General features: G+C 41.6%; 1 protein-coding gene across 1 annotated transcript in view; it reads right to left on the bottom strand.

The window, feature by feature from the left end:
* The window catches only part of LOC124711347 (lysosome membrane protein 2-like), a 368649-nt gene that overhangs the window by 111899 nt on the left and 232579 nt on the right, over positions 1-24171 (bottom strand). Inside the window, exons 5-6 of the mRNA XM_047241385.1 lie at positions 20187-20331; positions 13069-13278 (exon numbers count right to left, since the gene is read on the bottom strand). Coding sequence (XP_047097341.1) covers positions 13069-13278; positions 20187-20331 — 355 coding nt within the window. The remainder of the gene's footprint in view (positions 1-13068; positions 13279-20186; positions 20332-24171) is intronic.

Raw genomic sequence — 24171 nt, forward strand, 5'->3', positions numbered from 1 at the left:
AGACAATAACTTAATATATTTAGGTAATATAATTATTAGAGGCTATTCTTATATGGAAGGTGTTTTGCTCTTCTGTCTGCCCAATATTTCTTCATTCTTTCAGATATTTTCTTTCTTTCTTCATCTGAGAACTCTTCCTGTACTCCTTTTATTGATTTTCATTTGTAGTCTGGTTTGCGAGTCTTGCAGTATTCTGGTTCTCTCTGTCTTTTTTTTAGGTCATCTACAGTAATTTGAAGTTTTTATATCTTCCTTAATTTCAGTGATCCATTTAATGTCGCTCTTGCTATTCCACAATTTTTGTATTATTTTTTTACTAATTCTGTTTTCTGGAGTTCTCATCACATGTCCAAAGAATGAGATGCATTTGTTCCTGATTGTGCTCATGACTGGTTCTATTTTCTTATATACTGTTTCATTTGATGCTATTCTCCAATGTCCATTTATTTTAGTATTCTGTCAATTTCTGCTTTATTAGTTGTTTTGAAGATAGTTTCAGCTGCATATGTTATTTCTGGTTGTGTAACTGTTTTATAGTGTTTTAATTTTGCATCTATAGATAGGTATTTTTGTTGTATGTAGTTTTGGTAATGTAATTTGCATAGTTCAGTTTTTTTATTCTATTTGCCATGATGGCTTCTCATTTAGATTGTATGTTATTATTTCGCCTAAATATTTAAATTTATCAACAATTTTGACTTCCTGTTCTCCTATTGTAATTTTGTTTGCAAGTGGTGGATCAGTTAGCATACTCTCCGTTTTTTCAAATGATATTCTAAGGCCTACTTTCTCTGCTATTTCTTGTAGTGATTTCACTTGTTGCCTGGCTTCTTGAACGGTGTTGGCTAGGAGAGCAAGATAAGCGAATCCCAAGCAGTTTAAGCTAATATCATCTTTTGCACTTCCAATTCTTATCCTCTTTGGATTGTCCTTGTACCATTCTCTCATTATGTATTCCAGTGCACAGTTGAAAAGTAATGGTGATAGGCAGTCACCTTGTCTTAAGCCTGTTTTTATGAGGAATGGTTCCGAAATTTCTCCTCTAAACTTCACTTTTGATTTGATGTTGGTTAGAGTGAGTTGTATTATTTTAATTAGTTTTGGATGGAGTCCTAGATTTCTTAAAATTTTTAATACTGAAGGTCTGTGGAGACAGTCATATGTCTTCTTAAAATCTACAAATGTTATTGCCAGAAGTTTGTTCCGTTTCTTGTAGTATGCCATAATCAATTTTAAACTAATTATCTGCTCTGCACAGCTTCTCCATGGTCTGAAACCTCCCTGATATTCCCCAAACTCCTGTTCTAACTGCTCCTTGATTCCTTGATATAGGATCTTGGATAGAATTTTATATGTGCAATCTAGGAGAGAGATGCCTCTGTAGTTGTCTGGGTTGCTCTTATCTCCCTTTTTGTGCAGTGGGTGGATGATAGCTGTGGTCCAATGTTCGGGAAATTGTTCTGTTACCCAAATTTTTGTTAGAGCCATGTGTAAGGAGGTCTTGACTATGTCACTTGCATATTTCCACATTTCGACAAAAACCTGATATTCTCCACATGCCTTATAATTTTTTTGTTCTTTAAGAATTTCTTCTACTTCTTGGAAAGTTGGAGGGTCTAGTTTGTTAGGTTTGGTTTTTATTGGGGTATTTATGTTGATTTGTAAGGGTTCTTTGGGTTCCTCGCAATTCAGAAGTTTGTAAAATGCTTTTGCCATGATTTCCGCATTTTCCTTGTTACTGTGTGTCGTTCTTCGATCTTCATCTCTCAGTATTAGCGTAGGGTCCTCATATTATTGTAGTTGTTTCCCAAAGATTTTGTAGTAGTTCCTGGAGTTGGTTGGATGGAACCTAGTAGAAGAATTAATTGAAAACGTTGTGCTCAAGCAAAAATAGAATAGAATAATAGCCGACATTAGCGAAAAGAAGAAGTAATAATATCAGCCGAAGGCGGGAAATACCATTTCACTTGCTGCTCCAGTATTTGGAGTGATAAATTATATACAACAGCAGTGCTGCTATGCTCGTAAAATGTATGAGAGGCCCATTCTGAAGTTTAACGGATGTATCTTGAAAACTGAAAAGAAATTCTTTGGACTGAAGGCAACTTACTTTCAGGGGCACAATGCAGAACAAAATCAGAGAATCTGTATTCGACGAAGAACTTGTCGCAACATTATCCCTTCCACAGGTACGATGAGAGTAAGATTAGTGATTCGAGCGCGTACAGAAGCTTACATTTTGTCACATAGATCATTTTTCTTTCCTTCCATAAGCGGACGGAAAAGGAATTTACAAATATTGGTACAGTACACCGTCCGTTATACATTGTCCGGCGTCTTGGGATGAAATGATGTAAATCCTCTTAAGAATAAGCAAGTAATTTCCTTTAAGGTCCGAGGTACAGCGTAACAAATTGTTCTAATCACGGAGGAAGTGCGGGTTCCTGCTTATCCCAACGATCGGTGACGATGGTGGTGTGTAATTTTGCTACGTTCCTTGCATTTTCGCGCTACACACCACTTGCGGAGTTTCGTATTAGGCACCTTGTCACGTTTTCAGACGGAGCTCCGGTTCAATTTTGTTTTCAGTGTGACTTCAATTGATGCGATGTGTTCTGAGCCGGGAGAAGGCCAATAGTTCGGTGCAGAGACTGTAGTACAGCACCAACCATGTTTCCTGTAAGCTGTAGCATTAGGATTAGTTGATACCGCAATACCCGCGTGACTGGTCTTCAGTACCACCCATACAGATCGGACTAGCATTCTGGCGCAAAATTCTTACGATTATTAACTACATGACGAGGTCTCATGTGAGTACATGGGTAAACCTCCTGACGTTCTAATTTTCCTTTTAAGGACGAGGAGTAACAGACATAGGCTATCTACCACAGGTACTGATGTGGCCCATTGTTTCCTAACTAATATTAAAGTGCACAACGAGTTGCAGTGAGTCAACATCCATTCTTTAGCTTACTGATACTACCGTGTTCACAATGTACAGACTGAAGAAGCCCGACTCTTTTCACCTGTAGAGCTGCTTCAAAGACAAACTGAGAAAGACTCCAAATTAGAAATCGCTATGCATTTAGCCTAATATAGGAAACCAACGAAAAGTGTACGATATTTTTTACAGGTACAAAAGCAAAACCTACAGAACATGACGCACAGACATCAAAAATGTATCAGTAAACGTACAGAAGAAAAAAGGAAGGTCAGTGTAATTTACACGATCAGGATTTTCTTAAAAATTATGTTGGGCGAGACCTTTTACGGCATCGGTATCCGCAAGTACCTAACATACTGTTACGAAACCACACTCTGTCGTCACCGTTAATAAAGCTCTATCATCTGCAACAACCAACTTAAGGACTGTTTCGTGATCTACATTCCACGCATTGCGGGACGCTCACGTCGTAGGCAAATCTTAGCTGTAACTACAGTTCGGAAAATTTAATAAACCCGTCTGTATTATCGTAGTCCACAGATTTTTTTACTTTGAATTGACAACATGATATTAACTTCCCTCATGTGAACCTAGGATACATTAAAAAAATAAAAGACTTCAGCATGGACAGTGATAAGACATGGGTGAAAGACTTACGATGGGAACACAGGCATCCAAGATAATTTCTTGGCGTTCGCCTTATACCGACCTCCAAGGTATGGAAGTAAAAGTTAACGAATTAGAGAAGTGAAACACGCCTACGAAGATTATATCGAACTAAACTTGAATTATGACATAATGCAGTACAGGAAATGATTCAAAGCTTAAGTTATCAAAAATTTCCTGTCTTCAGTCAATGAACATGAGACCTATTGGTCGAAGTTCAGAGAAGAGTTATCTAAAGCCTTCTCCAGAGATTTCGAAACGACGGAAACTATTTATTGCCGATTTTTTTTGATGTGGTGACAGTTGGTTCCATTTTATGAGGCTTAAAAATGAAAGTGAGTGATGTAATGGAAAGGTCTTTGGCAGTGTCTTCTGTGACGGGAACAATTGCATTATGGTTGATTTTCTCGAACCTCAGCACCGCGCAGATGCTTTCTGCTCCCTTAAGACACCTTCATCGTGCACTGCACTTAACTATGCTCATGTTACTGTGGAGGAGATGATGCAATTTGATTGCTATAATCTTCAGCACTTCCTTTCACCTTCGCCCCATCCCTTCACCCCCAAACCCTCCCTATAGTTCCGACTTCGCACTCACTACTTACGTCTTAATGGTTCCGTGTGAGAAGACCTTCGAGGCCAGCTCCTTTCATGAGGACCTCCAAAAAACAATGCGTAATGATCTTCGGGCAGCCGAAACTGACTTCCACTCTAAGGAAGGTTACAGGTTTACTGAACCATGTGTAAAAAGATGTATGAGAAGAAGTGGGGAAGTAGAGACAATATCGAAAAACGAGAGGTATGTGTTTCGATGACTAAGGGTTGGTGTAAAAATTAAAAATATTCATAACAGAGTGATGCTCGTGACTTCCAGCATGTATCTCGCAATTGTGAAAATCATCTACTAGTGGTATTTTGACAGCTTGACGAGGTAGTCAGCTAGGCAGGAATTGTCGCTGTCAGCAGTCTTATTGACTAGTGAGAGGGGTCGCAAGACGATTTGAGAATACGCAAAACGATTGTTCAGTTACATTTTGTATAGGTGATTGCGTACAGCCTAGAAATATTTTTAAAAAATCATGATTCGGAGAAACGAAAATTTCCTGGCGGAATAAACCTTTTTAATTTCCGTCGACTGATTATCAGGTACCACTAAACTATGTACAATCTGCCCGTGTGGCACGATTCATACTGCGGCGTAAAAAAATGAAAAAAATTCTTGTTTAACAAATCTCCGCCAACAGTAAATTCATTAATACTAACAACAACACAACGTACAAATTTAATTGTTTGTACAGTCTTTCGTCCGATGCTTTGCATCAACTCTATCCAGCCAAAGTGTGTTCATCTTCTGATAACTGCTGCATCTCATCCATTTGAACTTGCCTACTGTATTAGTTCAAATGACTAAGTACTATGGGACTTAACATCTGAGGTCATTAGTCTCTTGATCCAGGTATACCTGTTTACCCCACTCCCTTCCCTCCAATAACACATTCACGATTCCTTGATTTCTCATAATGTGTTTTGTCAATCAAAGCCTTCTTTCACTCAATTTATGTCAGTAATTTCTCTTCTACCGAATTCGATTAAGTATTTCATCATCTGGTACGTGCTGTACTCTTCTAATCTTCAGCAACCGTCTATAGCACCACATTTCAAAAGATTGTATTCTCTCTTTTCAACGGCTTATCTCCCACATTTCGTTTACTTAGAAGGCTGCACTCCAGACAAATACCTTCAGAAGACGACTTCTTAACAAATTCTTGTCGACGTTAGGAACTTCTCCTTTTGAGAAACGCTTTTCTTGCCATTGCCAGTGTACATTTTTTATCCTCTCTACTTCAACATCGCCTGGTTTAATTCGACTACATTCCATTATTCTTGTTTTGTTTTCATTCACATTCATATTATATCGTCCTTTCGAGACAATATCCATTCCATTGCTCTTCCCAGTCATTTACTGTCCAACAGAGATATGACATCAGTAAACCACAAACTTTTATTTCTTCTCGTTGAACTGTAACTCTAAATTTGTGTTTGGTTTCCTTTATTGCTTGAGAATGTAGAGACAAAATAATATCGGGGATAGCAAACAACCCCGTCTGATTCCCTCCCAAATGACTCACTTTTCCGTCCATTGACTCCTAAACTGCCGTCTTAGTACATTACGAGTTATAACCAGTCTTAAGCTCCCTTTATTTTACTCCCGTTTACCCTCAGCATTTCATTTCAGAAAGCGTATTTCAGTGAACAGTGTAACGCTTTTTGTAAATCTATGAATTCTTTAAACGTAGGTTTTCTTTACTGTAACTTATATTCCAAGGTAAGTCGTAGGGTCAGCAGTATTGTACCTTGGGTGTTTCTACATTTCTCCAGAATCCAAACTGATGATCCAAGAGGTCGGTCTCTGCCAGTTTTCCCATTCTTCTGTAAATAATTCGTGTCATTATTCCTCGAACTTGACCTATTAAACTGATAGGTCGGTAATATTCATCTTACAGCACCTGCATTCTTTGGTATTTGACTTATTGTTTTCTTTTTGAAGTCAAAGTATCTGAGGACAAACATCTTGCACTTCAGCTACAATAGTTTTTTAATTGCCGGTTCTGCCAACGGTATCAGCAGATCTGAGGGGCTGTCGTCTACTGCAGAGGCTTTGTTTCGGCTTATGTCTTCCAATGCTCTGTGAAATTCACCTCGCCTTATCACATCTCCCATCCCTATCCGCTTCCTGTTTGCATAATATTGTCTTTAAGTTTATTTCCCTTATATAGCCCCGCCAAATATTCCTCAGAATTTTCAGCTTTCCTTTCTATGCTTAGGACTGGTTTTCCACCTGAGCTCTTGATATTCATACAACCGCTGCTGTGCGCTCCGAAAGCTATTAATTTCCTGTAGACGTTATCTTTCCATAGTTATATATGCTTCTATATAATTCCTCTAGCCAGTCCTACTTCGCCATCTTCCACTGAAGCATATAGATCCATTTTACTGTTAACGGAGTTTCAATGCCTCAGAATGTTCTTTTACGTTTTACGCCTAGGTGTAGACGTTGCCATATACGAAGATGTAAATGACCTGTTGATCGAAACTGGTATTTAACGTTTGTTTTAACAGCAGCTCGTAAGTATGACTGTCTCAATTTTTAAATTCATTCTGTTGCGAAAAAGTTTCTCCGAATCTGCTCTATGTCCAAGTTAGACAACCCAAATTAAATTCTGATTTCTACCTGTGCATGGAAATGCAAATACTATGAAACAAACACTAATGATATTTAAATTTAGAAGTACTTCTCAGTTTCATTTCTATTTGGTAAGAGATACAGGTGATGTTTTTCTAGAAGGTGGGTCTGTTGGCAGGCTGTGGGAACCTGAGGCGCGCGGGTGTCGAATGGCTAGCGTCCCTTAAAAAGTTTTCTAGGTGAAAGGCTTGGTCCTAAGACAGGTAGTCTGCGTGGCTGGACGAGAGAGTGGCCCATGTGCAGATAAAAGTCTCACAGAGCACTGAAGATGACTTCTGCCAGTCCGCAAGCTGTCATTGTGGGAAACAGAGGGAAGAATGCTTTCGAAAGAACTATGAATCTGCAAGGGGCTGGGGGATACGACGTACTCAGGCAGAGATGAATTTGCTTTATTCGAAGTAGGTCAGCAGGAGTGGAGGTTTAAATTTTGTAGGGCAGTGCTGGGTTAGTTCACCAAAATCATTTTTGTGGTGGAAAGGAAGACTCGCGCCTGTGTACGAGTGGGCCTTGTCATCGACAGGAACGTGAACCCACTGTAACTGGGGAGAGACGTTCTGCGTTCCACCTCCATCTTGGAGACGTGCAGTACTGGTTAATCATGGTAGGATGTTGCGTAGAAGGAAATTGTTATTGTTGTAAACTTTTTGTTGGTGAGAACTCAAAGTGTAGAGCTATCGGCTGAGAAAGCCCGTGGTGTCAGAAGAAGAAAGAATTTTCAGCAGGATAGCAGATAGACATTTTGTAAGAGTTGCAGAGAGGAAACACTTCGCCTGAAACTGAACACCTTATGGAAGCTGAACACCTTATGCCTGCGCAGAGTGGGAGGGCTCTTCCCCAGGGCTGTTCATGGATGCTGAGGTTTTGAGGTTGATCTGAAAACTGTCAGCTGTTACTGCCCCCCCTGAATCTTCGAATTATGGTAAGAATAAACCGCATATCTGCGAGTCATGGCGAAGGGATCGCGAAGTTGTTTACTTCAAGTTAGAGTCTTGGTTGTCGAAGGTAATTCACACAGTCTGATAAACTCTTACCTACGCTTGCATGTACTCTGGACTCTTTCAATTAGTCTGTTGTACTATTCTGTCACCATTTGGGTTTACGTGCTCACAGACAAAGCTAGTACTGGTGAGTACTCTACTGAAACTAACAACATAAAATGACAGTAGAGCTTCTGTGATGGTCACCACGTCGTCGTGGGTGCGGCGGAATTCCAACCTTCAGTTAAGAAAAAAAAGACGGGGAGGGGGAATTTACGTCGACATAGCTAATAGCATCATTTCATTTCCAATTCCACCCACGTGTGCCAGAATCTAACAATGTTTAGTTTATAATTTAATTTGAAAGTTTGTGCTCTGTATTTTTAATAGACTGTTACAGTGCCATGTAGGCTTCATTTCTTAGTTCGATAAACAACTCCCCTCACACACACACACACACACACACACACACACACACACACACACACACACACACACACACACACACACACAGTGTCTCACTGAACTCTGCCACCTCAAATAACAAATATCTCTAGACGAACAACAGATATTCAAAAACTGTTTTCACCACCATGACCGTACGGCAGAGGTTTAGGAAACGAAATACTAGGCAAAATTTTAAACAGTAAATACTATTTTAAACACAAACTTATGTATTTTGAAATAGGCACCCCATATTAATTCGTATGCAATCAATAGCATGAAAAATCACAAAAATCATGACAGTTTCATCGCAACACTTCAATTGACGTTGACGCTTGAAATGAATGAAGCGCACCGCCAGCGCACGCCCTGAGATTCAAGCGTGCACCTCAGGCAGCCGGTAATCGTGACGTAATTGACGTACTACGTCAGTGGAGTGTTAACGTGTGGTGCGGTATTGTGTGACAACACGTCATTGGGTCATATTTCATTGATGGCACTCCTGAAGGGGGATAGTTTAGCCCCTTCTTGAGCTGGAGCGTAGTAGTAGTAGTAGTAGTAGTAGTAGTAGTACTAGTATGTTAACCGAGGGCCCAGAAACGACGGAGATGCTCCGTCCCCGCCGCAGCCGCAGTGGTCCACAACCCCACGACGACTACCGCAGTCCACTTCTCCCCTCCACTGCCCCACACCGAACCACTCTTTCAGGGTTATTGTGCTGTTCGGCCCTCGGTGGACTGGAAACGCGTCTATCAATGTGGTTCCAACATGATGGATGTCCTACACAAAATGCAGAAGTTGCCAGAGACGTTCTGGACGCGATATTTCAAAATAGATGGATGGGGCTGGGAGGTACTCTGCTATGGCCGATACGGTCCCCCTACTTTACGCCATTAGACTACTTTCTCTGGGGAGCAGTGAGAGAGAGTGTATCAAGAACCCCCAACGACAGTAGATGATATGCAATATCATATTACTGCGGCGTGTGCGGCAATATCTGTAGCAACTCTACGATCTGTGCAATACTCTCGTTATCCGTCTGTAAATGCGTATTGATGCAAACTGAGGGCACTGTGAACGTATGTTGACGTGAAACAGTTTCATTGGTCAAGATGTGGGTGTATTTCCTGTGCTGGATGTAATGCACAACAATACAGTTTCTCTGGTTGGTTGGTTGGGGAAGGAGACCAGACAGCGTGGTCATCGGTCTCATCGGATTAGGGAAGGATTGGGAAGGAAGTCGGCTGTGCCCTTTCAGAGGAATCATCCCGGCATTTGCCTGGAGTGATTTAGGGAAATCACGGAAAACCTAAATCAGGATGGCCGGACGCGGGATTGAACCGTCGTCCTCCCTAATGCGAGTCCAGTGCCTAACCACTGCGTCACCCCGCTCGGTAGTTTCTCTGGGCGACAGGGCACTAGTAAATGTGTGTAGCAAAGCGAATTCAAGTGTGTTATCTCTAATTGTAGCTCTTGTTGTCATTTCGTTAGAATAAACATACATTTACAATTTGAAAAACGTAACTTTGCGTAGGACGTGTTACTTTTTTATTTTTGTGGATTGTGTATACGTTCATACTGTGTAATCCCCTGGCACAGGCAGAGTGAGGTGCACGCTTGAGTCTCAGACGTGCGTTAGCTGTGCGCTTCATTAATTTAAAGCGTCAAATTCGCTTCGCAATTTCTCGGGATGTAATTTACGTATTGCGAAGCAACCAACGCTATGATTTTTGTGCCTTTTCATGCTACTGATTGCTTAAGAAATAATTGGGGTGTACATTTAAAAATACACAAGTCTGTGTTGAAAATAGTATTTGTCTACGTTTTAAAATTTCGTATAGTATTTGGTTTTCTAAGCCCCTGCCGTTTCGTTCATGTTGGTGAAAACCGTTTTTGAATATCTATTGTTCCAGAGCCGTTTGATATGGCGGAGTTAGGTAAGACACCCTGTATATATTAGTGTTTGTGCTCGCTCGTTCGCTGTTACCTGTATTTCACCTTCGATTGGGCAGCAGATGCTCATTAGTTGTCATGAAGCGACTTTTTTTTCTTAGGGATCATATGGGGAGCGGACTGTTCACTGTGTTAAGTCACCTGGTTCAGGTCTTGTTAGCCTCTGAATAGTATGCTAAATTCTCAACCGTTGCCTCACAGTGGGTGGAGGTTATACTTAACAGCCGAACTAAGTTAATAATTGGCTCCTCCTACCGACCCCCAGACTCCGGTGATATAGTTGCTGAACAGCTCAGAGAAAATTTGAGTCTCGTAACAAATAAATACCCCACTCATACGGTTATAGTTGGTGGGGACTTCAAACTTCCCTCGATATGTTGGCAAGAATACTTGTTCAAAACCGGCGGTAGGCAGAAAACATCTTCCGAGATTGTCCTAAATGCTTTCTCCGAAAATTATTTCGAGCAGTTAGTCCACGAACCCAAGCGAATTGTAAATGATTGCGAAAACACACTTTATCTCTTAGCCACAAACAATAGAGAGCTAATAGAGAGCATCATGACTGATACGGGGATTAATGATCAAAAGGTCGTTGTAGCTAGGCTCAATACCGTTTCTTCCAAATCCACCAGAAACAAACGCAAAATAATTTTATTTAAAAAAGCGGGTAAAGTGTCACTAGAAGCCTTCCTAAGAGACGATCTCCATTCCTTCCGAACTGAGTATGCAAATGTAGACGAGATGTGGCTCAAATTCAAAGATATAGTAGCAACAGCAATTGAGAGATTCGTACCTCATAAATTGGTAAGAGATGGAACTGATCCCCCATGGTACACAAAACAGGTCCGAACGCTGTTGCAGAGGCAACGGAAAAAGCATGCGAAGCTCAGAAGAACGCGAAATCCCGAAGATTGGCTAAAATTTACAGACACGCGAAATTTGGCACGGACTTCAATGCGAGATGCCTTTAATAGGTTCCACAACGAAATATTGTCTCGAAATTTGGTAGAAAATCCGAAGGAATTCTGGTCGTATGTAAAGTACACAAGCGGCAAGACTGAGTCAATACCTTCGCTGCGCAGTGCCAATGGTACTGTTGCCGACGACTGTGCCGCTAAAGCGGAGTTACTGAACACAGTTTTCCGAAATTCCTTCACCAGGGAAAACGAATGGAATATTCCAGAATTCGAAACACGAACAGCTGCTAGCATGAGTTTCTTAGAAGTAGATACCTTAGGGGTTGCGAAGCAACTCAAATCGCTTGATACGGGCAACTCTTCAGGTCCAGATTGTATACCGATTAGGTTCCTTTCAGATTACGCTGATACAATAGCTCCCTACTTAGCAATCATATACAACCGCTCGCTCTCCGATAAATCTGTACCAACAGATTGGAAAATTGCGCAGGTTGCATCGGTGTTTAAGAAGGGTAGTAGCAGTAAACCATCGAACAACAGACCTATATCATTGACGTCGGTTTGCGGTAGGGTTTTGCATCATATACTGTATTCAAACATTATGAATCACCTCGAAGGGAACGATCTATTGATACGTAATCAGCATGGTTTCAGAAAACATCGTTCTTGTGCAACGCAGCTAGCACTTTATTCGCACGAAGTAATGGCCGCTATCGACAGGGGATCTCAAGTTGATTCCGTGTGTCTAGATTTCCGGAAAGCTTTTGACACCGTTCCTCACAAGAGACTTCTAATCAAGCTGCGGGCCTATGGGATATCGTCTCAGTTGTGCGACTGGATTCATGAATTCCTGTCAGGAAGGTCACAGTTCGTAGTAATAGACGGCAAATTATCGAGTAAAACTGAAGTGTTATCAGGTGTTCCCCAGGGAAGCGTCCTGGGACATCTGCTGTTCCTGATCTATATAAATGACGTGGTTGACAATCTGAGCAGTTCTCTTAGGTTGTTCGCAGATGATGCTGTAATTTACCGTCTAGTAAGGTCATCGGAAGACCAGTATCAGTTGCAAAGCGATTTAGAAATGATTGCTGTATGGTGTGGCAGGTGGCACTTGACGCTAAAAAACGAAAAGTGTGAGGTGATCCACATGAGTTCCAAAAGAAATCCGTTGGAATTCGATTACTCGATAAATAGTACAGTTCTCAAGGCTTCAATTCAACTAAGTACCTCGGTGTTAAAATTACGAACAACTTCAGTTGGAAAGACCACATAGATAATATTGTGGGGAAAGCGAGCCAAAGGTTGCGTTTCATTGGCAGGACACTTAGATGCAACAAGTCCACTAAAGAGACAGCTCACACTACACTCTTTCGTCCTCTGTTAGAATATTGCTGCGCGGTGTGGGATCCTTACCAGGTGGGATTGACAGAGGACATCGAAAGGGTGCAAAAAAAAAAAAAAAAAAAAAAGGCAGCTCGTTTTGTATTATCACGTAATAGGGGAGAGAGTGTGGCAGATATGATACGCGAGTTGGGATGGAAGTCACTAAAGCGAAGACGTTTTTCGTCGCGGCGAGATCTATTCACGAAATTTCAGTCACCAACTTTCTCTTCCGAATGCGAAAATATTTTGTTGAGCCCAGCCTACATAGGTAGGAATGATCATCAAAATAAAATAAGAGGAATCAGAGCTCGAACAGAAAGGTTTAGGTGTTCGTTTTTCCCGCGCGCTGTTCGGGAGTGGGATGGTAGGGAGATAGTATGATGGTGGTTCGATGAACCCTCTGCCAAGCACTTAAATGTGAATGGCAGAGAAGTCATGTAGATGTAATTGTCATATTTCTTTGAATAAAGCTTGTACACGATTTTGCGGCTGCAGTCGAGTTTGGATCCTCCGAAAGTAGCTTGGTGTAAGGGCACTCACCGTCTGGAGCAGGCCGACCTTGAGGTTCCTCATGGCGGGATTGAAGGGCCCCATGACAGTCTGGATGGTGTTGATGAGCTTGTCCTTGTAGCCCCAGAACAGCTGGTGCGCCGTGAGGCTGTGGAAGGGCTGCGCCTGCAGCGCCCTCATGCCGCTCCGCAGCGCCAGCCGTGCCAGCAAGCCCGCGTCCTGCATGCGCGCGAACGCCGTCTGCAAAGTCACCGGGGAGCCGTCTGTTACACAGGCGTGAAGGCGCGCAACTGAACTTGGCAGAAACTTACGTTTCACATACTCGTTTCGGAAGATACAACGGACTGAGATAAAAGATTACAGTCTAACTTAACACAGAATAACACCACACAGACATTAAGCACATGCAGGACACAACAGAGCATGCGCTCGCCAGTAGGAGGGTAGCAGTTGTCCTGGTGAACGAGAGTTCATGTACGCCTTATCCGCTAAATTTATCTGAGTGTTTTTTGTGTTTCGAGCACTCTCCTCTGTACTACGTCGTCCGTCCTACACCCTATTTGAAGCTTTTTTTAAATATTTTGCCCATTCTGCGAACAATCGTGTGTGTGTGTGTGTGTGTGTGTGTGTGTGTGTGTGTGTGTGTGTGTGTGTGGACGCGCGTGAGCTTCAAATAGGGGTACAGGACAGACGACGTAGCACAGAGTGTGCTCGGAACACAAGAAACACTCAGAGTCAAATTTAGCAGATCAGGCATATATGAACTCACGTTCGCTAGGACAACTGCTACCCACCTAATGGCCCACAACCATCAACGAACTACAATACGAACAGATTTAAAAATAAGAAAAACCAGCCACAGCCTATTCCATGAACTAACAATAGAGGAATGAATACACTGCAATATTCAGAGAAATGGAGAGTGTTCGTTACAAACAATATTCTAGAAAATAGATGTAGAATTTGTATGTGCTTTTCAGTGACTCATGAGAACGCAGAAATAAAACTATCTGGAGAAAGAAAAACCATGAGTAATACCAAAAATAATCGCGAAATATCTTGACGCAAGGACGTTACGTTTTAAACATGAAGTTCGTTGCAGCTGACAAGCCTCCAGTACATCATGATACACGAACGGTCCTACATGAGGATAGACTGTGAAATTAAGGTAATGACAAAAACAACTGTTGTTTAAGTATAATTTTCACTGATCAATCATCACTGAAAGTATGTTAACATTTCACTATTTTCAATTAAAAGAATACTAATGGCTCAGAGGTGCTGAAACGTATCTGGGTACAATAAAAATCAGCTTTGCCTAACAGGGCGGACTTAACATCCAGAAGGCTATAAATGACATTCACAGATGATATTGCTGTTATCAGTAGAAGCGAGACAGAATTGAGTTACCTATTGAATACATACAGAATAAACGAATGAATGTTTAGAGGAGTAGCAGACATGAGATTACAGATAAACTTAACAAATTTGGGACCATATATAACAGAATAAGTGGAGACATTACGCCAACTCGGAAATGAAAAAAATTGGGGGCAAAGCAAGGAGGGTATAAGAGGCGGATAAGCACAGACTAACAGGGCGTTGCTGACCAAAAGAAGCTCCATTAGTGTCACAAATAGGCCTTGATCTGAGGGGAAAGTTTGTGAGAATGTACGTCTGGAGCACATAAATGTAATGGTAGTCAATCATGGACTGTGTGAAACTATGATGGCAAGTTGAAAAGTAATGGCTCCGAATTTTTTTCGGGAAACTTCTAAGGTTTCTAAAAAAAGAAAAGCGTTGTTAACATTCTACATCTTTATTCTTCACACATACGTATTAATTTCCAATCCCTGTCGTCAAGCACATTTCTCCTAACGTGAGACCAGTTTGTTCATACCGTCACTGAAGAATGATTGTTGACAGAGCCACAACCTCATCTCTGCTTGTAGCGCTTGATCACTGAAAGTGAATTCCTTGAAGGTGTTGTTTCAGTCTCGGGAACAGACGAAAATCTGATGGGGCCAGTCAGGACTGCATGGAGGATGATCGATGGCAACCATCCTAAGGCGTCAGATTGTTGAAGACGTCTCAGCGCTCGTGTGCTGTCTGGCACTGTCATGCTGAAGAAGAGGGTGCGCCATGTGCGGACATACTCGCTGAGTTCATAACACTATTACAGCACACTGTTTCTTATGGTGTAAGATGGCAAGAACTATGGCCCTTAGTTGAAGTCATTAAAGATCACCTAACTCACGTTGAGTGAACTGTAGGGCTGAACAAAAATGACTGATAAGGCACAATTCATCTTGTAGAGGGTATAGTGTGGATGTATTGGAATAATTAATGTCGGGTGATGGTTTTTGAAGTAATTCACACGACATGAAAACTTTGTGGAAATGCGTCGATTTACTGGAGGCTAGTTTATCCAGGGAAGTAATCAGAATTGACTGTGGCCGTGTGGGGGAGCGGCGAAGGGAAGCAACAATAGGCAGCTTAGGGCGGCTCAAGCTCTGAGAAAGCGGTAACGGGGCGCGGCCTCCAGCTGCCTTAAGGTAAGTGACTGAGTGGGTGGTTGACCCCATGCTGGTGTACCGGGAAGCAGACGGAGGACTTGTACGCCTGTTGATAAATGTCTGTCGTTCCGTTTTCAGCGAAACAGGCGAGAAAGCCGTGCAAAGCTACGGTGGAGCGGTCAACAGAGCTCAACATACGCGTGTTCGTGACTATAGCAACTTCACGCTGTAATCGCGGTCTGCAGAGTCTGAAGTAAATCAGGTGAAGAGCGACAGAATGAAATACGCCGTCCTCCAATGGGAACGAGGGACCAAGGAATTTGAAGTACTCTCCTGAGAGTCAGAATTCCGGAAAAATTGGTGTATGTGCAGACACTAACCTTGATGGGTGGCCTGGGAGGAGCTAAATAGCATAAGGTGAGATGAAGGGAAGTTTTGTGGGAATTTGTTCACTTCCCAGAGCAGGCATTGGTTGGCACTGGGAAGCGACACATAATTAACGCGACTTGTGCTGAAATTGGCGTAAGTGATTTTGCTGGAGAGGAAACCGAGGCGAAGAGAGGACTGTGAGAAGTCTCCGTAGTGTTGTTCTGTTCCGAGCTTGCCTTGAGTGCGGATGTGGCATTCTTTACTCAGCTTGCCTGAGAAAGAGTGAGCATCTCTGCAGTTTAGGACTTAGCAAATGGAACGATTGAGGTTGGAGATAAGAAGTTTTGGTTCAGCTTTGTACTGAGCAAGATAGCTAGGAGTGAATAGACGAGCGCAGCCTTGCAGCACCATGAGGTGGGCCGACGTCTGCACAACAAAGCCGCTCCTCCGCGCTGTTTTAGGTGATATTGCGCCAGCTCCGGCCACTGCTTGATTTGTTGGATCACGTCGGCAAGATTTTCTCGAGGGTTTCATGGGCCGTGTATTGCAGAATTCTTCTCGCACTTCGTATTACGCCTGGGTCAGTCGATAGGAATTACTTTTTAGTTATCGCGCTTTACTCCACGCAAACGCAATTTATTACCACTGCCTCATAGGAGAGTCTTGTAATGTGATGATTGAAGGTTGGGAGTTAAATTTGTGCTGATTGACTGCATCTGTTTTCAAACAAGTAGTTGAAATCTCAAGTCACTTTATTAATTAATTTTATGTTCAACATTTGCATCTGGTGTTCAATAGCTGAATATAACACCAATGTGCACCCCTTTTTAATTAAAAGTGATCAATTCTGAATCAATTAATGTCAACACTGCCACCACAGTTCAATCAGGAGTCACAGGGGCTTATTACTTTATTTTGCGTTATCCGATATTGCGGCAGTTTTGCACTCTGTTGATCTGTTGGTCAATTAACTGGGGTGAACACACGCCAATACCAGATAAGTGATGGGTGGGGTGTTACAACGGATCGCCACAGCTACATTACACCCCACACAGAGGGTAGCAATTGCGAAGTGGTAAAGTCAACCGAGTAATATGCACGACGTTTAATGGTTCAACGGATATTTAGAAGAGAATAAAAAATTCGGACGCTTTTTTCAGCACGCCCTCGTAGAAAAAGTGGAGAATCTAAGCATTTGAGTTGCGGTGTTAAAGAAGGCTGCTGAAAATTAGGTGGACTGATAAGATTAATTAGGTGGTCCTCCGCTGGATCGGCGGGGAAGGAAGGACTGTGTTGTGAACGCTCATTAGAATGAATCGGTGGGGAAGGAAGGATTATGTTGAGAGCGCTCACTATGGCTCACACTGTGGCAGTAGACGTGTTTAGCCTTCATGAAGGAACTGCCTTGGTACAACAGCCAACTGTAGACCCTAGGAAATGCGAAGGAATATATATCCACTAATCGGGGTCGTTCAATGAAATTGTGGCGTTGAAGGCTGGTGAGACAAACATGGGTACACTCAAATCGCATTATCACAACGTGAAGTAACACTTTCACCTGTGAGAGGACGAAGTTTGGTCGCACTGAATATGACGAGTTATGCAGCAGGTACGGTAATTGTGGCCTCTGTATCGCTGAGTAACACAAGCAGTCGCCATCGTGACCAGGCGATTGAATTACCCAACTGTTCTTTCAAACAGAAAAAAATGGGTTTCTAAACTGTAGCATGATAACTCCTCAGTTCATTGTTATGGGCTCTGTTACTATAGGCAAGTGAGTTAGAATTGTATGGCGGGAGACGTTTGTTATCCGTGGCCCCACCATCGCTCCTAGATCCTTGATCAGACTGTAGCTATGCGCTCATGCTCCGAGATACACACCTTTCTTGCACACGGTTTGGTGGTCCTTAAAACTACAGTTCCTAAATTCTTGTAAACATTGTTCATATTCAACTGTTTATTCACAAATGGGCTGGAATGATCGAATTTTGTTCGATAACCACGTTACTGATTGTGATTTAGGACTGCTAATTCTTTTGAGTAATAACTGACAATTTTAGTTCGTGTGCGGCAGTTCCTTCACTATCTGTAGACGTACGTCTGCGGGAAGCAACACAACTAATACTTCCCCCCCCCCAAGAAGCGTAATGTGAGAGAACTCAGTAATTCTGATTTCTTTTACTGTAGCTTGCATTTGTACAGCACTGGTCTCATTAACACGCATTTTTCTGCGGAGAATTATCTTTTTTTGAAGCTGATTTATTTGCACGATCCTTTCGGTTAGTTGTCGATACTGTACACACGCTCCGACTTCTCTTACCACATGCAACTGCGATTTATTTCCTCCTGCGTGGCTAGGTAGGCAGTGTCCATGAGGCTTGTTAAGTTGTAGGCCGTGTATCGCACCTAAGGACGTTAAGAGATGGAATTGAAGTGCTGGACGAAAGTCAGTTTGATAAGAGGAGTTATACCACATGAAAAACGGTTTTGTTATTAGTAACAGGAACGGAACGAAGAAAAAATTCGGGATGGCCTTCTTCTTCTTCTTCAGTCCGAAGACTGGTTTGATGCAGCTCTCCACACTACTGTATCCTGTGCAAGTGTCAGCCTTAGCATTTTTACAGCAAACTACATACATATCGATATGCTTACTGCCTCTTCCCCCCTCCCCCAAAACTGGCGATACCTTCGTGGGTCAGGATGCGTCCTATCGACAGATACCTGCCTTTGATCAAATTGGGCTATAATTCTCGTTCTCTCTCTTCCATCCCCCCCCCCCCCCTCCACTTCCCCAAGTCCGATTTAGTATCTAAGGTGCCCCACCTACCCGCACGACTTTCAATATTGTTTTATAGCGAATCATTTCAGAAGTTTCTATTCTCGTCCGAACTGGTTATCGTCCACGTTTCATTTCCGTTGAAGGCGGCATTCCATATAAATATTTTCAGGAAGGCCCACGAAACAAATTTGTATTAGTTGTTACCAAATTTTTCTTTCTGTTACTTTATTTTATACCATCCCTACTTCGCCTACCTTCAATTATTTTACCTCGAAAATCGGCCAAGTCTATGAGTGCATGTAGTGTGTGATTTCCCACAAAATTGTATCAACATCAGCTGATTAAATTCGACTACGTTTCTTACTCGGTTTTTTCATTTGTTGATGTTGGTCTTTCCTCGTTTCAAGACACTACCCGTTCCACTCAATTGCCCTTCCAAATACTTTATCTATTGTCAATTAAGTCCTCAGCAAACTTTTGTCTCTAAGTTTTTTTTCTGTGACAGTGAGTCCCTTTTAGAATTTGTCCTTTATTTCATTTGATGCCAGCTTGAAGTACTTACCGAATGATGCCGAGGACGGTCTACAATATTTAAGGCTCACTTTTCAGTTACTGCTTCTCTTTTATGCCCCACTCCCGTAATTGCAGTCCGGTTTATGTACAAACAACTTTTTTCTCTGTGTATGTTACTCGGCTAACTTCAGAATTTCACAGAGTCGTTGAAGTCAACATTTTTTACAATCTTGCTGTAAACCCACTAATTCTGTACACGTAGATCTGTCTTTCTTCAAACCTATCTCCGAGGATAAATCGTTAGGTAAGCTCGGCCTTACGTTTTTCTGCATTTCTCCCGACCGCTAACTCTTCTATCAGAGACCGGCTTTCACGGATTTCTCCGTTTTTCTATCAGTGATTGTGATCAGTATTTTGCAACAATGGCTTATTGAACTCTTTGTTCGATAATATTCACAACTGTCAACTTAAATCTTCTACAAGTCTGAGATTATCTCGCATATTTGACTTTTCTTGGGTAGCAATTACGATTCCGCTATTTGGTCAAAAATTGACATTTTGATAACCGTTGGTGTAACGCAATAACGTCTATAATTGAAACAGCAACCAGCCACAAGAATGGCTTATTTGGATCAAATCACGACCGGTTTCTGTTTTTCTACAAATCCATCTTCTCATGGTCTTTACGAGTTTCGTTCTTTTCTTGCGGGTGCCTTGTTTTGTAAACATTAATTACGAAACGAGGTCCCAGCGAGTAAACAACCATCTGACGATGGATTTACAAAAAATCAAATCGGTCATGGTTTGAGTCAAATAAATCCTGCCAAGCCATACTTAGGGCTGGTTGCTGTTTCAATTATGAAACTAAATGGAATAGTTTTGTGATGATTGGTCTAATGTACGTAACATTACAATGTACCTAGAGATAGCCTTAAACAATTTAGTGGTCAGAAAAGGAAGTCGTGTCTCACCATAAGCGGCATGTTGGCGACGGTGACTGTATCGTTCAGCGTGCCGTTTGACTCTTCTGGGACGAAGACGTACGTGTTGTTCAGCCTGTAGGTTATAGTGGTGTCGTTGTCACCAAATTTGATATCAGTCTTTTTGGAAATCTCCCTGAAACGAAAAGTTCGAAGAACTGTAAATAAATATACACCGTCATTAGTATTGTTACCAAATTTTATCAGCACTTAAGTAGAAAAAAAGTCTACCCATACTTCATGTAGAATAGGTCTATCACCATAGTCCATTTACATTAATGCTTAAATTTATCTTCAGAAAAAAGGTTTGGTAGGACTGTGTAAGTAACGAGAAGATGCTACTATATTAAGAGAAATACAATGAAAGCTACAATTTCAAGTGATTTCGAAACGGTCTTCCTGTATTTTACCAAGCAGTTCTTCGAGTACTTCATGAAAGAAATATTTACATTATTTTGAAGTGACTATGTTTTACAGCTTCTAGCAAGTTTTGGAAAATCTAGGTTTACGAAACATGAACTGTCCATTAATCAACCGGTTTCGTTCATAAATGGACCTTTCTCAGTATATCACATCAAAAATCATGTTTATAGCAAACCTCAAGTATCAGTTGCCCATTGTCACATGTCTACTATATGCTTTATGTTCTCCAGGTTTATAAGTTTATTGTCAATAGTCATGGTTTGTCATCTTAGTTTCATGTCATTTTATAACTGATGATGGCCCGTTTATGACCGAAATTGCATCTGTAACCACGTGGAAATACTGCTGTTTGCGAATCATGATTTCCTATAAATACTGTGCACTGAAACGGTAATGTACCATTTTGCACTTTGCGTTATTTTTTATCTGCTTTGTTGTTGTGCACTCCAAAGGAGCTGCATTCAGAGAGGTTTAGGGTGTTTTGATGTAATTCGTAGTGCCTTGGCAGTTTCACGGTTTGACAGATCAGATTGCAGAAGTCGAAAACGCTCATTTGCTGTTAGCGATTCTGATTGCTAGTACGGTTACGGTTCTGATTACCACTGCTTGGTTGTACGATCTGTGTTGGCTGCTTATTCGGTTCAGGTATCGTAATTGTTATATGCAAATAAAAATACAAGTAAAAGGTATTTCTTAACGTTCCCGTTTCTGAGTTAGATGTTTAAGTAAGAGCACTTAACGCTTTTTATTTTGATTAAGTCTGAGAAAGTTGTAATAATTTTAATTATAACTAGTTATGAGTTAAGTTTCTATCCGGTGTGCGTCAGTTTTCCTGTAAGCGACATAGCATCTTCCCTTCGGAAATGAAATTTTACCGAGAATTACGTTGAACTGTGATAGTTACAAAAATCAGATTCATTAAAAAAAGAGAGCAGATAGGACGGCCAGCGTGTGCCACGATATTCGATCGATGCATCACCAAGTTATAACCGGAATGAAGGAATGCGCTACTTGTTGTCATCAGATATCAGTGGTTAACAGGAACTTTTTCTGAAAGTTTCAACAATAAACGTCTTCTTATATTTCCAAAAAGTACAATCTGGTTGAGACGAACAGGAGAGAAATGTTACAAATAAAAGGCGAAAGCGCAGCATAGCGGCATGTTGCCATCCTGCAGACAGTTGCGTCTCAGTGTATGGCTCCGAGGCCACGGTTCATATCCCGATCGTGTGAACCACGAACGTAGCTTACACCTTACAACAGACAAGCTGTAAGATACATCGACCTTTCCGTTTTCTGTCGTTCCTTAGTCGCCTCAAGATTCATGGAGCTGTGTTCCGTTTTTGCAACTCGTTTCACTCTTTTTATTTATGAAGGATCTTCATTGGCTTTTAATACATGTTTTTCTTTATATACATAATGAATGCACTATGTAGTAGTTACAAGTACGTTATGTTAAATTTTATCATTTCACTTGTTTTTCAAGTTAGAAACAACTGTTGCAGCACAAATTTCGTGAAGTTAAATTATCGTTCGATGTTATTTACGATTTACAGTTTTGTTAAGTCATGTGCGTCATACTGGAGGTGTGTTTACTCGATCTCCGTACGACCGGTTTTCTGCGTTTTCTCGCCAATATTTATTACAGTACTTCACTTACACTTTTCACTGTGTATTTAACGTGTGTTTACGCCGAGAGAGAGTGAGAGAGAGTGAGAGAGAGTGAGAGAGAGTGAGAGAGAGTGAGAGAGAGTGAGAGAGAGTGAGAGAGAGTGAGAGAGAGTGAGAGAGAGTGAGAGAGAGTGAGAGAGAGTGAGAGAGAGTGAGAGAGAGTGAGAGAGAGTGAGAGAGAGTGAGAGAGAGTGAGAGAGAGTGAGAGAGAGTGAGAGAGAGTGAGAGAGAGTGAGAGAGAGTGAGAGAGAGTGAGAGAGAGTGAGAGAGAGTGAGAGAGAGTGAGAGAGAGTGAGAGAGAGTGAGAGAGAGTGAGAGAGAGTGAGAGAGAGTGAGAGAGAGTGAGAGAGAGTGAGAGAGAGAGTGAGAGAGAGAGTGAGAGAGAGAGTGAGAGAGAGAGTGAGAGAGAGAGTGAGAGAGAGAGTGAGAGAGAGAGTGAGAGAGAGAGTGAGAGAGAGAGTGAGAGAGAGAGTGAGAGAGAGAGTGAGAGAGAGAGTGAGAGAGAGAGTGAGAGAGAGAGTGAGAGAGAGAGTGAGAGAGAGAGTGAGAGAGAGAGTGAGAGAGAGAGTGAGAGAGAGAGTGAGAGAGAGAGTGAGAGAGAGAGTGAGAGAGAGAGTGAGAGAGAGAGTGAGAGAGAGAGTGAGAGAGAGTGAGAGAGAGTGAGAGAGAGTGAGAGAGAGTGAGAGAGAGTGAGAGAGAGTGAGAGAGAGTGAGAGAGAGTGAGAGAGAGTGAGAGAGAGTGAGAGAGAGTGAGAGAGAGTGAGAGAGAGTGAGAGAGAGTGAGAGAGAGAGAGAGAGAGATTAGTGACTAACATGGTCACTGAGCTATTGCTGATGTTGATTTTGTCATTAGTTACTTTTTCACTGAAAAAGCTCTTCCTATATGGTAGCTATCCTGTAATATCAGGAGCTTATGTTGCGATTGTTCACTTCAAAAATTTACATGTCCTCTTCCATGTCGGAAGGTTCGTGTCCGTGTTTTGTCATGGTGTTGAGCAATGACTTTTTATACTTACGGCTTCTCGTATGTTCTGTAATGCAAACTTGTGGGACAGGCCACTGAAGATGTTTCATAAATAAAGGAAGCGAAACGTGTATGGTAAAAGACAAACAGCGTTTATTTAGTTGCGAAGACGGGACACACCTTCATGAATTTACGACACATTTCAGAGAGATTTTGACACTATCACTAAATAGCGGAGTCGCACTACTAGCCTATCATTCCAGTCGTACCCTAAACTATGGGTCGTATGTCTTCTTTTGCTCCACAGGAAAATTTATCAAGTTTTAATGTTACAACAAATAGGTATAGTTAATTAGGAGCAATCAACTTATTCATTGCTTTGTTTTCTTATATGAACATCAATGACAGACGATGCGATATATGGTGAATAGCTAGTTGTTACGACCTCCATCAATTTCACTCGCTGAAACTTTACCGCAGTGAATAACCTGACACGTATGACTAGTCTACGTTCGAGAATCCTACACGAAACAGTAATTTTTTTGTGTGTGCCATGAGCCATATATCTACTCACCCGGACGTCATGGACACTGCCAACCAGCTGTTCCAAATTCAAAAGAGTTTCACTTCCGTATGTAACCTCAGGTTGAACCACCGTCTTGTAATGTTTTAATTTTGTTTTAATTGATAGACATTTTTTATTGTACGTAGACCATGTTAGTTTTTGAGCTTTTATCATTTTATTAGTTCTTGCTTGCCATGCAGGTTTGTCGTCCAATTTATGTGTTATAATTTCACCCGGATATTTAAATTGTTTCACTATTTTAATTTCCCTATTGTTCACTGTGATGTGATCTATTACAAGTGGATCCGTTACCATTATTTCAGTCTTTTCAAATGATATCTGGAGTCCTCACA

This window comes from Schistocerca piceifrons, chromosome 8 (assembly GCF_021461385.2).
Source record: "Schistocerca piceifrons isolate TAMUIC-IGC-003096 chromosome 8, iqSchPice1.1, whole genome shotgun sequence".
Taxonomy (NCBI): Eukaryota; Metazoa; Arthropoda; class Insecta; order Orthoptera; family Acrididae; genus Schistocerca; species Schistocerca piceifrons.